Consider the following 16,563-nt stretch of genomic DNA (forward strand, 5'->3'; position numbering starts at 1 on the left):
CCCCCCCCCGCACAAAAAATGCTTCAGATGATAGACCAATAAGTAACTAATTGTAAACTATAACAGGATAGGACAGGACATACCATAACAATGTTTTCAAAAATAAAACATTTCTGGGGCATAATCTTTTTCTGTCTATTATTTTAATATTATTATCCTTAAATCTGTCAATGGATAATTCCAAATAGAAATATTGAATAAAAAACAGATCTATAATTTTCAAAATAATAAATTTAATTTAACGTTTTAAACAAGATAAAAAACGGAAAGATTTGATAACTCATGAGATTTGTTATAGGTTCGAATAACTTGAAAGGTAGATGTTCTCCGATTTTCAAAACAAAATGCATTATTTTGTATGTATGTAAATTATTTTGGAACCTAGTGTTGGCTTATAATAAAATAATTTCATTCTTTTCCATCATAACATTTTGATGCAAAAACGATCGACCATTTGAATTGTGTACGTTCCTCGGCATTTTTTCATAGTTTGATACAATTCGTATCATGATATTCAATTGATAAGTGTATTTTGTTACATTCAAATTCAATACATATTTAATCAATTATAGATATACTTAATAGTCTCTTTACAAAAAGTGACACAAGGTTATAACATGTAAAAATTTTAAGCTATAATAATGATTCAAATAGCCACATACTAGACCATGAAATTCAATTGAGAATAAATTTTTGAAATTTATTTATATTCAAAATAAAAAGTCAATATCTTGATTTATATAATTACATAAACACTTTGGTGCCTATTTCTTTAGGGGCAAACTAAGCTTAATGACAAAAAATTTAATAAAGTTGATATCCTTTAAAGTTATATTAATGGCTAATTCACTCAAATATATTGCAAAAATAACATCTGCATAATTTAACTGGTATTGACAAAGTTGTTCAACTTAGAAACGCTCTCTGTAACATTTCTGATCATTCGAAAAAATGGACTTTCTTATTTGACTTGGTTAGTCAAATAAGATTTATAATTTGGCGGGAAGCCCTTCGATTATTTCCGTAAATGTTCGGATAGGAGTCACCTGATTGATATATTATCATGAATAATTATCAAATCAAAATAATGGCGGACAATACGATGTGAAATGTACGAGAAAGAATGTTTACGTTCCGGAAAGGAAAAGGAAAAAAGTGAATAGAAACCGTCATTTTATTCAATCAAGGATATACCTCGGTGGTGACGTTATAACCGTGTACACATAACTTGTATATCAGTATATTGACGATTTTTATCAAATCTGATATATTTGTAGTTTTAAAGTACTGCCATAGACAAACAGACATGGCAATCGGTTACAATGAAGGCTCTGAGGTAAGTTATCTAGATATATCAATATAAGTGAATGGACATAGTTAAAGGGTCTTTTATCACACACAATTGTAAAACGTGCAAACGTAAAGATAGTTTGCATTTATGTTTATATAAGAATATTTTCTGTCTCAAGATATCAAGAATGTCGATATTCATATCGTGCTAACTAACATTTTACTCATGTTTAGGAATATACTGTATAGTAACTGTGGTCTGTTATCCAGCATTAAAACTTAACTGACATTAACCAAATTTAATGTTGAACCGTTTTGAATACCTGTATATATGTATAATTATTAGCTTAATTTGTTACAAGTAAATTTAAAATACTGGAATTGAAAAATGAACGATTTTAAATACATGTACTGGTATAAATTTGATAGTATTTTGTAGGACTCTAGATATATAAAGATGAAAGAAATGGCATTGAACAGGAAATGCAGGAGATTACATCGTACAAGTAAGAGATAAGGAGATTATGGGATTAGGTCGGAATGTTAAAAAGACAATAGAGGTCCTGGAGGAAGAAATTTTTGAAGAGAAAACAAAGTCTGTTGACTTAATGGACAAATTCAAAGTCCTACAATTGATAGAGTGACAATCAGATTAATGACTCAAGACGATATTCAGTAAATTTAGCTAAAATATCGTCTGCCTTCAGTGCGCGTAACATTATGAATTTATCTATTTGAGATTTCGCACAAATACATTGAAAGTGCTATTAGTTTTCGTAATAAGTATAGAATCACCGCACAAGTGAATGTAATCGGTAGTGTTAATATATATAAATGAATATTTATATGCACACGTAATTATATGTAATATAGAAAGAGCTATGAATAGATTTGGGATGAGGAAGTTTAAAAAAAATTGATTGTTTCGTAATTTTTATTATGGTTCTAGTCACTTGAATTGTTTATAAATGCCTTGGACGAAAATTATGTTTTTTGTTTATTCATTGTACAATATACATAAACATGTCACTTTAAATGTCTAACTACATGTACGTATATAAATATGTCATTAAATATTCGGTATTTAAAATTTTGTTTCTTTTTGTTCTTATTGTTTTTATTATTAGTGTATCAAAAGACATCAGTTATGAACCAGAATGTGAATTAAAATGTTATTCGTGTAAAAGTATTTAGGAAATTGATCATTTTTAGCGTTTTGCCACAACACTGCAGATGCAAAAAAATCTCTCTAGGCCGATATGAAAAACTGAATAAAATAACGGTTTTTATGAATACATACCATCCACAATAAAGATCTCGCATATAGATTGTGAATGCATATTCATTATCAAATCGATTATTTTGAATACAAGAACTATGTCAAACGTGCTTTAAAAAATTATAAATATCATTAAGTGTCGGCATAAGAAGGCAACTGTTCGTGCAGAGGTAATATTTTAATTTAACTTAGAATATATATAAAAATACTTAATCCCATGTCGTTTGGTATAAAATCAGATGCGAATAAGATGCGACGAAATAGTGTAATTTTTTTTATTGCACGAGCATAATGTCAATATCATGGAGAATAAAACATAGAAAAAATAATGAACGAGTTATAAAATATGAGCCTGGGAAATTGCAATTGTATGGTGACTGATTTGTGCCATTTTATGTTTTCGCTTCGCAAAGCCGCCAAACGAAAAGTCGAGAATAAACAAGTTAAATTTGCGGGGCTGAGTAGCGAAAAATCAAGATTTAATTATAAAATGGCGAGGCTGCGAAGCGAAATGTGTATTATTATAGGGCGCTAATTAGCATGCTTTTGTCCGTGGTCCCGCCAAATAATTCTAAAAAAGCTCGACTTTTCGCCCCGCGCCGCCGCTAATTGAGGTGTTTTCAAAATAAAACAGCACAAATGTGATATCTTTTACTATATAAAAGGCGGCATTTGAAGTTTTTGAAACCAGAACTATGTCCGCACAGCACTATCCAAATCATCTTAATAAAAAATTCAAAACATTCAACTTTTTAAAGTTAAAGTTCTTCAAATCTATGTTGTTACCTAGTTTCTAAAACAAGAAACGGATATATTGAAAAATTCAGATGTTTTATGACACTCGCAGCTCTTATACTGATGTTTTGTCCAAATACGAGACAGTTCTCCTTTACGTGGAGACAACGTTTTTATCCATGATTTAATTTTAGCCTGGTTCCACGATATTACATCTCAATAAACTACAGACAGTTGCACAGTCCATTATTTGTATCCGTAGATAAAAATATATTGCCTTTCCATTTGATGAAAATGTAAATACAAATGTTTTGCAACAAAGTCAGAAATTCAAAATTGGCCATGAAGTGTAAAGTGTGAAGTGTATGTGAAAGATTTTATGTGTTTGTGTTTAAATTGACACTGTGTCATTCACCGTAAATCATGTTTTATCATTATTCATAATCATGTAAGACTCGACTGCTTCTCAGCCGAAATAACAAAAACTTCTGGATTTTGAAAAGAACATGCAGTCATTTATAACCATAAATTATTTAAAATTCACCTTGAACTAAACAGAAATTATTTTTTAAGTTTATTAAACAGTCATTTAATATTTAGTCTTAAACTGGTAAAAAATATTTTGTCATATGTCATCAGGGTCATTTGAGATAAATACTAACCGATTTAATAATCATTATAATTTTGGGGCTATGATATTATAATTGTCCCTAATAATGACATACAGGAAGTTTGTCGGTGTTTCATTTCTTGAAAGGAACATTATGCCTCCAAGAGCGGCTTTCCTTTTTTATTCCTATAAAGGCTTTTATTTAGGTGTCATGTTATATTTTCCAAAAATTGTTACTCGGTGACCGAATAGCTCAACCATTTTTTGCTTTTTACTCCTTCTTATGATATTAGACAGTAAGTTTATCTGAGGTGCTTATTCTGTAGAAGAAATCTGTTCAAAGTATTCCGTATTCAAATTAAATAGTTTACGCAATAATATGGTAAGCATATTTTACCTATAAAATTGACAATACTTAAGTATATAATTTTATTAATAGGCCTACTTACATTCAAACACTATTGACAGAAAGATTTACGTTATTAATCAAATGTAAATATATTATATTTTTTATTCAGTTTATTTTTTCAACATGGATTTGTTATGATCAAATGTTGAATTTAATGGTAGCAAACTATGTCGTCACGAATTTGCAAAATGCTTCCAATCGGACAGTTTATTTGTCGGCTCGAGGATAAAATATTTTCTTATTCTAAGAAATCGTAAGAATATCAAAAGGTTTTACTCTCCAATTTTAGCCTGAAAACATGATAAACTATGTTTGAGAGTCCGAGTGAGAGCGTTGAGGACCTTTATCCCGTTTTCAGGGCAAGTAAGACATTTAGACCCCTTGACTTCTCAACCCCTTACGATATTAAGATGACTTCTAGACCCCTTGGCACTTAAACCCCTTTTAATATGACTTTTCGACCCAAGTGGGTAAGACATTTCGACCCCTATCTCAATTTTTGCACTTTAGAATAACAGATAGGCATGATGTTTCAAATAAGACACCCAGACTTAAAGTGAAGAAATTATGATAATGATAATAATGAAAATGCGCGGTTTGTGTATTGTGTATTAATTCATATCTACAATTTCTACAAGTTAATAACGATTTAGTTTATTTTTCTGTGACAAACACATGTATGTTATATTGGCAATTAATTATTTTACAGAACAGAACATTTATTTTATTAGATTTGTACCAAAAGTCCATCATCATAACATATTTACAAAATTGATACATTTACATGTTTATAATACAGTAACGTGATAAACCAGTGTTTATAAGTATCGAATCGCAATAACATAACAAAATAAGCTTCAAATGCAATATTTTCGACAATAACAAGTTAAGAAAATTATTTAAAATCTTAGAGTCAATACATGTTCCTCTTAATCACATTATATTAATGGTGTAAAAAGGCGTGCCCAATAAACATCATCCAGGTGTCATTGGTAATTAAATTATCGGTAATTAACACCTGTGATAAACATTCTGCCAATTACCAAATTGTTGTTGTTATGCTAAATATACAGAAGCTGCATTTCATTTAAACAGGATTTTCTGATTGGGAAAGAAATTGTTATATGTAACATTCACTTTATTAAAATATATAAACATATTACATATTCATAGGCATACAGACATGATAAGAGCGTAAGCATTGATACATTCATAACATGTATGTAATATCATTATATTAAAATGTATCGAACACAAATGTCATATGAAAAATTAATTGTTGGTACATTAATACTGTACTGGTATTAGTGATATTATGATTTTGCTTGTGACTTCATTGCCAGATAAGGACATATTTTTTTTTTAGATTTTAACAGAACTTATTTGTTTTTGGCAATATTGACTTGAGTCAACTTTCGGAAGTTTTTTTGTTACTTTTCGTATTCATTATGCTTTATTAATGATTAAAAAGTTATTGATATTTAATTTATTCCATACTAACGTCCTAGAAAAAATATTTTTATTTCATGCATAACAACACACGTACACATTTTCATTAAAATATAGTATTTAAAGAACCAAAAAGCCTTAGATTTTTTCTGATATTAGTTGTTCGATTTAAAGAAATTAACAAAAAAATGCACATGGAAATAATGACAATATTTGCTTAGAAAAAGGTGAATTACCAAACGACTGATATATATTTATAAATTAGCAAATAACGTTTACTATTTCTATTGCAATTACTGTTATTTATGATATTATGTATACATTATTACATAAAACATGTATATATACTTCCTGTTTAAATGTAGTGCGTGTGTTTCTATTCTTTACATAAAATACTTGACTTTATGAATTATTTTGTATAACAAATAATGGTTTTATATGATTTCACTTATCATTTAGTTTCTCTATTAGATTATATATAAAAAAATCAAACTTGTAATCAAAATTACTTTTTTACTATATTTACGTCTTGATGCACATTATGTTTTTCTAAGCTAACATCTTTAAGTACATTATAGAATAAGGGGTCGAAATGTCCAGTAAATTTAAGTGGTCTAAGTGTCTTAGGGGTCTAAGTGTCATGGGTCGAGATATCTTACGGGTCGAGGTGTCAAGGTGTCAAGGGGTCGAGATGTCATACACTCTTTTAGGACTTTAAATGTTTTTTTTTTAATTATATCAAGTACGAAAGTCAATATTTAGCAACAGTAGATTTGGGATATCTTAACGTTTTACATTCGAGTTGACGGATGTTTTAAAAACAATAACAACAACAAAACTGTCCTATTGGGAGCATTTTGCAGGTGCGCGATTACGTAGCATCCAACCATTAGTATTGAGCGTTCATAAATCGTTCATATGATACATCTGATATTTCAATTGGAATTTGATATTTTTCGTTTAACAGGATTTCAGAATTTCAAATAATTTGTAAGACAATTACTTTGGCAAATCGGCTACCTATTAATCAGTTTAGTAAATCACCTGTAATAAAAATAAAACTGGAATCGTTATTATTCAGGAGTGTGACGTGTTTGCTCAATTGAAAAAACTAAAAACACAGTAGTTTGGTTGTTTATCAGCTAGTTTCAATATTTGACCATAAAAACATTATCTGCCTATCTGACTGACCCTTTGTCTCCACTGTCATTTATCGGACCTCTCTCGTGTAAAGGGTAGTGGACGAATGCGTAGTGATGTGTTCTTTTGTAGTCAGTCATCTTTACCAAAGATAAAACTGTTATACCATTATTTACCCATAAATTATTATCTACATTATATACATACATAACAAAATAATTTTGCATTTTTCAGATAACAGTTTAACGGAGACTGTATTTCACACCTGCAATCATCAATAATGGCTACTAAAGGACAAAACGATTCAGAGGTAAACAGTGTCTTGATCTATAAGAAGAATATGTGTTCTGATGTGTATTTATTTTTATCAACATATTCATCAATTTTTGGTTCACTTACAATTGTTTGCCTGCATTTAATTTAAAAGTTTTGATTTTTACAAAATTACATATCTCAAAGTTAAAGTCGATATACCAGTTTACTAATGCCTGCATTTTTACTCATTTTGCAGGATTCTGGTTTTATGTCAGTAACTTCACCACAAACACCCGAGAAAAATACTTATTACAGTACAGCAAGTGAAGAAGCAAATAAGGAAACTGATGAGTTAATCGCAATAAAAACCAAGAATAGAAATCTCTCCGAAAAGATTAAAACCTTGCGGCAGAAAATAAACGAACAGATGACTGATTTCAATGCTGAAAAGATGAACCTGATCCGAAATCATAAAAGGGTAAATGACCATTTTAAAAAGATACACGAAAAAACGTTAGCACGTATGTCTACGAAATCACTGGACATTCTTTCACTAGAGGATGAGATTAAAAGAATGAAATTTACTATAGAATCACTAAGGAAAATTGAAAAGGAATTGCGAGATAAAATAGAACAGTCAAGAAAAGACAGTAAATACAGGACTGAATATGAGAAGCTTAAACGCGAAATGTCAGCTTCCAAAGAAGAACTTAGGAGACTTGCAAAACAAATTGTAGTACTAGAAAAAAAAGTAGCTGAAAAAGATAAAGAAATAAGCACAGCCACAAATAGAAATGTAGATTTATCTTCAGAAATAGAGAGTCTTGCTAAAAAAGATGATATGGAAGCAATGGAAAATAAATTAGTTGACAAGATGGAAGCAATGGAGAAAAATATGATTGAGAATATGCAAAAGCTTTTTGCCCAACAAATGCAGAGTCAAAAGAAAGAGACTGAGACAAGACAACAATCCGAACAAAATAAGCTTCCACTCCCTCCTATTGCTGGACCAACGCCTCAAAATTCTATGTATAAAGAGAGACCTGATTGGAAGCCATATTAAAAATGTGATGTGGAGGAAAAATTATAAATATTGCAAACTGGGAAATGTAGCAAAACAAAGTAAAGAGTGTAATTTTGTTGCAAATTCATTGATATGATATGATCTTGTTATATTTTCTGAGGAGTAAAACGCTCTGCCTTTGAATACCAAAAAGACAAATTCACTTAATGCAGTCTTGTCAAGCGGCATGTTCTTGATAGCGAAAGTGATTCATCTATTCATCTATTCGAGTCGCTGCACTTTTATAAGAACGATTCCTACTGTTTCACAGCGGTTGGTTTACTCCTGTTATGGTATGAAAATAGTGTATCAATCTGTCTTAAACATAAACAATTTCATTTAGATACGAGTAATTATGTTTTCATTTCAAAAAAGTTGCTGTTCTTAAATCATGATATGTGTTATGCTATTAAACAGAAAAATAATTTTACTTTCTTTCAAAACCAGTATTTAGTTATTTAAGTTTTGTATAACATGAACATAAATGTTCAAAAGTATTTGTTGAACTTACCTTATAATACAGACTCTTTTAGTACCTATATTTTCCTACGCGGCGATCTTTGGTTTTAATAAACATGTTTAAATAAACATGGTTAGCATTTTATCAAGATTAAAACTGTCACCAATCAATACACCTTATTTACAATATCATATCAAGGAACATAGAGTGTCTCGTTATTTAACACACATGAAAAGTGTGTGTAAACAGAATGTTACAGAACAAAATATTATTCTGCAATTTAAAGTAGAGATTTATCCGGTAAGTAATCATTCATGATTTCGTAAATGTGCCATTCGCTTTTAAGGTAATTTACTACCACATTTCTTTCATACAAGCTTTTTGAAAGTACTCTTTTTAAAATTCAAACAATAGTTTTGCAACTATTAATTATAGCTTTATACGCATTAATGAAGACTTAATTAGTAAAAACAATCTCTCATTCCTTCATTTGCTGAACAAAAAATAGATCATGTCATGCTTCTAAATTGCATCAAATACTATATTTTAATTTTTCAGTATAAAAAAGATTGATTTTCAAGTCTCATTATTTTAATCATATCTATCTTAGGCATGTTTCTGTCTTGTTACCAAAACTTCTTAATCAATAGTATTTCTACATGCGTATGTCTTAAAATATTCATACGCCTTGATATATTTATCTTTTAGAGGGGTTTGTCCCATCCCATACCTTTATTACCTTGAGGAATAGTTATATTTCTTAATTGTGACCCAGGCTATTAATATCATGACTTATATACAACTTTGAATTACACCCTTTTTAGAAATTTCCTTCACCTTATAAATCTTAATAGATAAGTCTCATATTAGTTGTGGTGACAAAGGAGGGAAATAGCATATCTTTTTGTGTGTAATGTATGTGTTGTCCTTTCTGAAAGTAAATTGATCTTATCTGATCATAACGATAACTATAAAGCTATAATAAATAAATAAATAAATAAATAGATCAAATAAAATAAATAGATCAAATAAAATGAATGAATGAAAGGAATGAATGAATAAATAAATAAATAAATAAATAAATAAATAAATAAATAAATAAATAATAAATAAAGTAGAAATAAATAAATAAATAAATTTAAACAACACACATACAACGACAAGCCATTACTTGATAATACAAATATAATCTTTATTTATAGTCGGTTTCATAAAAACTAATGTTTATATGTTTTTATGAAACCGACTATAAATAAAGATTATCTTATCTTATCTTATCTTATCTTAAGAGAAAATTTTAACCAGTGGAAATGAATTGATGATGCTCGTGATCTTTTCAAAAGTTACTATTACATGTACTTTGCGGCTATCATTGTGTGATATAGTAAAACCACAGTTTTGTTTTCTTATCGGATATCTATCTAACGATATTATAAACGGATATTTTACATTATAAACTGAACAATCTTTATAAAATCTATATTAGGAAAATAAGTCATCTAATGACGTTTTATTCACGTTAGTCATAATTTGGTAGATAAAACGTTGTCAATACAAAGTAGAAACATACAATTATATTATCAAATGAATCCTTTTAAAATGTATCGAAAAATAACGTTATATCAACATAATCATATTCAGTTAATAGCATGTCTTCCTATTTGTTATACAAAAATTTAACTTTAATAATAAAGATATTATTATTCTATATCATTGCAACTTGAATTAGAAATAACACACTGAAGCAAGGTCAAGTCTTTTTGCAAACATTTTCCAATAGTTAAAATTAGTATCGATTATAGATACTATACACCAATTATTTACCTTTAAATAAATTATTTTTTTAGAGTGGAATGTTTGAACAATAAATTCGCTCATTAAGTGACTGTAGCAGTTAGAATAGAATAAAACTTGAGGTAAGAAGTTATGTTGTTATTATATTTAATAAATCTATCTTATATTTAATAAAAACAATATGATTTACTTACATCATATGTGTCAAAAATAAAATTCAATTTAATTATATACGAAACACTTTTACTTATACATTATGATTGTACAAGGTATTGAAACCGGATTATTCATTAAATAATAAATAATAATAATAATAATAATTATAATGATAATAATAATAATAATGATAATTATCACAATCATAATGATAATAATAATTATAAAAAATGATAACTATTATAATAATAATAAGAAAAAGAATAAAATAATAATAATCATAAGAATAATGATTATGATAATTCATATAACTTTAATGAAAATGAAAAAATATATGGTAAAGATGATGAAACTAATAATAATAATAATAATAATAATAATAATAATAATAATAATAATAATAATAATAATAATAATAATAATAATAATAATTATAATAATAATGTATTATGTGGCAAGTTTTACAGAAAATAATAATTACCCAAATATTGAAAGTCAACCACTTAAGTTACGCGTGTAAAGAAAAATTGACTCGAAGTTTATGATAAGCGAAAAATTTCTTTTGAGAATATAAGGTACCTTTTGTTTACAATTAGATCAAAACAATTGATCAATATAGGAAATATCTAGATTAATACTTGATCAGTTGGAACCGAAATTTGGGGTCTTTCCAGGCTCAATATAATCCGCAACTTAAAGCCACATTTAGCCTTAGAAACGAATGTTGTTTTTTTCCCTATATTCGGGTGATTGGCCAATGAGTAACTATTTTTAAGCTATAACAGGACACCAAAAAAGAAAATGTTTTAGGAACCAAAATAAAATCATTTCTGGGGAACAATGGGCCTTTATGTTTTTATTTTAAAATAATTATCCTTAAATTTTTCAACGGACGGTTCCAAATTAAAATAAATACAATACGTATAAAACTGACAAAATAGTTAAAAAATGGAATGTTTGAAAATGATAAAAAAGAGTTTAGATTACTTAAGAGGTAAGACAGTGCTTTAAACTTGTGTTCAAATAACTTGAAAAGCTTCTACTAAATGTTTTCTGACTTTCAAAATCTGCATTAATCTACAAAATTATATCTTGCACTGGCTAAACATCAAAAGTGTCGAGATTATTTTGGAAATAACCTAGTGTAGGCTTATATTTTTTTTTCTCAATTATAACATAATGTCCTACTAAATCTGATTGTGTGATAAAGATCGACCATTTAAAATGTGTATGTTCCTATACAATTTTTTATAGTTTATTACGATTCGTATTATGATATTCAATTGATAATATTTTTTTTGATACATTCAAATTAATTACAGAGTTGATCAATTATAATAGCTATACTTATAGTCTCTTTACAAATAGTGACACAGAGGTTATAGCATGTCTCTATGTGAAAACCATAAAAATGATTTAAATAGCCACTTATGAGAAAATGACATTCAATTGAGAATACATTTTTTACATTTATTTATCCTAATCTGGCGCTGATCTTTAAAAAGTTGATATCGTGACTTATATAATTATATAAATATTTTCGGTAACTATTTCCTTATCTACTAAGCTAAATGACATGAAACTTCACAAATGTTTTAATATAGGTAATATTCTTAAAACATATTGACGATTGTATCAAAGTCTGAAATAAACTAAATTAAAAAAAAATCGATTAATATATTTTAGTTTGAAAGAACTGCCATTGACAAACAGACAGACATGGCTACCTGTGATTATGAAGAATCTGAGGTAAGCAATATAGTTTTATCAATCTAAGTGAATGGACAGTCATTGTTAAAGGTCCTTTTATCACACACACAATTGTAAAATTTAGAAACGTTAATATAGTTTGCATTTATTGTGTTTATTAGGACATGAATTTTATATATTAAGATGTCTTTTTTTTCTTTAAAGACATCACAATTATCGGTATTGATATTCCTATCCTGTTTACGAACATTTCACTCTTGTTTGTGAATTTACTGTAAAATATGTGCGTTCTGTTATCCAGCATTAAAACTTAAGTTACATAAACCCCACAACGTAATGTTAAATCGTTCTGAATATCTGAATTGTATGTAAACTGATATATAATATACCGATGGTCTCACTATAAAATGCCGGACCTACATTTTTTTCGATTTTGCGTTTTTGGAAATTTCCGAAGCTTCAAGTGCTCCCGCTTCTTTTGCCTGACTCATATTGAAGTCAGCCAATCATAACCTTCAAAATTCATCACATGTAGAAAAGCCGAACTTTCATTGGCCAATTCGTTTGAATTAGAAAATGCCGTAGCTAATGTATATGTAGCTAATGTAGCTCCGGTGTTAAACTACTGATTATCTAACAAGAATACGAGAGAAAATTGCAACTTCGGCATTTTATATTCATTTGATACTCGTCTTACATTCGCTTTCCCATGGCATTTAAATATCACAACCCATTGTATTAATTGCGAATTGGCATAAAAACTTCAAATATATAAGTTGAATATTAATTAAATAATAAAAACATGTCGCAGGATCATATAAACGGTTTTGACTATTTAACATTGAGCTACTCAGGAGATCTATATGGCATTGGAACAAATAAACTAACCCCCCAATTAATATACGGCAAAAGAATAAAAGTGAAAGTTGTTAAAAATGAAGCTTTTCAATATCATTGCTGACATCACACGCATTGTATCGGCCCTTTCTGTCTGTCTACAGATAAGGACCCCAAACACAATAATAAGAATTCACAGATACAGTATTTCGGACTAACCTACGCTAAGAAACTAAACATTAAAACAAACTGGAGTTGTTGGCTTTTTTCAATATATCAAGTCTACATAAATCATGATGATTTATACACTTAGCAAATAATAAAACACGCTTAAACGTGTCGTAATTAATCACAAGAAACACACTGCCAGTAACAAATGATATCATAAGAACTCCAGGACATATTTTAAGTTATCACAAGAACTCCGTGACATTTGAAAAATCGGGTCTGGGCATTTTGTCTGCAACTCTCCATTATAATTAGGTTTACATCTGAAACCACGTTGTAGAACTATTTCCAATCCTTATTAACTTCGAGGTTATTATGAAAAATGGCCGAGGACACGTTCCGATTGTGCTGGCATAACAACATTTTTAAGGATAATCCTTCACCCCTGTCACTTGTCCGTATTTGATGGCAAAATATATTTTTTGTACTTGAATGGCGGATTGGCCCTCATTAGGGCTATTAAATATGTATCTACTATTCAGACCATTTGAAGTGAAAAAGAACCATTTTTCATTGACGCGCCTATAGTCACATCAAAATGTATCCACGACCTTCTAATACTATTTTTACAGAGTCGCAAAAACGGCACGGGTATGTGATAAATGCAGTTTTGTCTAAAAAAATACATTGATAATCAAAGTACAGAAGGCGCTGAATTTGTTTTTGTCTCAGAATGTCAGAAAGGTGAAGGCAATTTGTTTCTGTATAGTGCCACCAGTGTTATAACTGTGGTAAATTGGCTATTAGGATTATTGCAACACTGATATTCAATTTAATGTTTAATTGGCTTAAACAATAAAAAAATAACAACAACATGAGTTGCCTTAACTGTGATTCGAACTTCAGACCTCTCGCTTACTAAAGTAGCGTGTAACCCCTCGACCACAGAAGTTATAAGATTAGTGCCTGAAGAAAACCAAATTATTCTAAATTAGGGTTTGTAATCCTTATTAATTTCGAAATATTTTGTTCACGGTAAACCTGTTGTTCAACATTAATCATGGAGCTTAATATAAGCATGCATATCTGTAAAGAATTACACAATATTAGAAATCTTCGACCAATCGGGAAATAATTTTTTCCCCGAGAAAGCTTGAAAATTTATACTTATATAGGGAAGTAACCGCTTCGAGGAGTTCGGAATCCTTTCAGATTTCGCAAATAAGTATATCAGGGTCTGAAATTTCGCTACCATTATTTGTTTGATCTCACGACCCAAACAAATAAATACTGATGTTCAACATCAAATAGCAAAATGTTGAAATGAAAATTATACATAAGTATGATTATTCGCTTAAAGATCAAGCAAGTGAGCAGGAAAATAAATTAAACACAATAACATGTTTGGAAAACACAAATGTCCTCAACCATAATTCTTGTCAGTTACAAATTTTAAAAAAAGCTTAACAAATCACTCAGTTATGGACAGAAATATTGCCCCAAAAAGTGTTAACAGTTATATAACCTGACTTTGTCATGACGTTTTGTTATAGTGAAAAATATAAGTTGGCATGTCATTGCTATTTGATGAATAAAAAATTATTAAATATACACAAATGCAAATGTAAGACCGGTCATGACCTTGAGCAAAGTGACCCTAACTTAAGAGACCAACTGAGATGTGTTCAATATAGATATGAGACATAGGTAAAAAGAACAAAGGCTATATAAAAATGTTGTAAAAAGATAAATCTATCACTTAGTAGCACAGATGACCTTGACATTGTGACTCTTAACAAGGTATGGTCGTTCAGACTATGAAAAATATCACCAATAAATAAATGTTGTATACACAAATGCTTGAAATCTATTTTTGGCACCCCTGAACTTTAACTAATCCAAAGAAAGAAGACCGAGCACGTAACTTCCTACCAATTATATAAGACATCTATCAATGAATAAAAACTGTATGGACAAAAGAGTAAAAATCGTTTTTAAGCAGTGCTGACATTGACCCAATAGACCCTTTTTTACTCATAATCCAAAGGAAGAACAATGAAAATTATCTTCCTACCAAATATGAAAAACTCATACTAAAAAATATTGACTGTATGGGCAAAGGTTTAAATATCAATTTTAGCACTGTTGACCTTGACCCAACTGACCCCTTACTCAAACCAAAGTTTGAAAACCACGCAAGTCATCATTCTACCATATATGTAAAACACCAGTAATTGAATAAAGGCTGTATCAGCAAGTTCGTGTAAATCTGTAATTATCACTGTTGATCTTGACCCAATGACCCCTAACTCAATCCAAAAGAAGAAGACTTCTCAATTTATGTTTAGCAAATATAAATGCCACCTGCCAATAGAAAAATGTTACATATTTTAAAGTGTTAAAAAATAATTTGGCATTGGTTACCTTGACTCAAATGACCCCTAACTTAACACGAAGGAAGAGGACGTCCTTAGGCGTGTCCAAATTAAACTTGGATTATTTACACCAGTAACCTTGGCCTTGATCGTAGTAATCGCTTACTCAAGAAAAATGTCAGAGAACCATTGAATACATTCACCTTTCCAATATGAAAGCTATTATTTATCAAATGAAGTAATTAGAAGAAAATTAAGATAAATCCAACTTGCTGGAATAGGGCGACCATACAACGCCCTATTTTCAAAGTGGTAAGAAGGGAAATAACTTATATTTGTATAATGTACATTTATATAACATGACAATATCATAAACTTTGTACAGATACAATGGTGGGATACTACGTCATCGCGCACCTGCTAAATGCTCCCACTTGGACCATTTTTTCGTCGACTCAAAGGTAAAATACAATTTTATTATAAGAAAACGTAAGAGTATTAAAAAATCATGTAGCGCACCAAAGAATGGCTATAGTACTTGAGATAATTGTAAAAAAAAGTTTATAGATTTATTGTCTGGTTTAGGCCTGAAAACGGGATAAGTGTTTTTCTCTGAATGCTCCCACTCGGACTTCTCCCGAAACATATATGAAATAAGGTTGAAAACCTTCTTTAAAATTATTTTTAACGTACCGGAACATAAACCGAGTCATGTATACCCATTATTCTATATTAGTTTCAAAATATTTCTATTCAAAAGTCAGTTTTTCTTAATTCTTTTTATAAAAATGGAAAATGCTCCCACTCGGACTCAACTTCAGAGATGCTCCCAC

General features: G+C 29.3%; 1 protein-coding gene across 1 annotated transcript; it reads left to right on the top strand.

Annotated features, from left to right (window-relative positions):
* Nucleotides 1-7,192: 7,192 nt before the first annotated feature.
* On the top strand, nt 7,193-8,230 carry LOC132712784 (M protein, serotype 2.1-like). The gene is made up of 2 exons (XM_060695222.1): nt 7,193-7,222; nt 7,424-8,230. Exons 1-2 carry the CDS (start codon nt 7,193-7,195, stop codon nt 8,228-8,230), a joined length of 837 nt encoding a protein of 278 aa, XP_060551205.1.
* The last annotated feature ends 8,333 nt before the right edge of the window (nt 8,231-16,563 follow it).

This window comes from Ruditapes philippinarum, unplaced genomic scaffold (genome assembly GCF_026571515.1).
Source record: "Ruditapes philippinarum isolate M1 unplaced genomic scaffold, ASM2657151v2 ctg16054_1_1_1_1, whole genome shotgun sequence".
NCBI classification, from domain to species: Eukaryota; Metazoa; Mollusca; class Bivalvia; order Venerida; family Veneridae; genus Ruditapes; species Ruditapes philippinarum.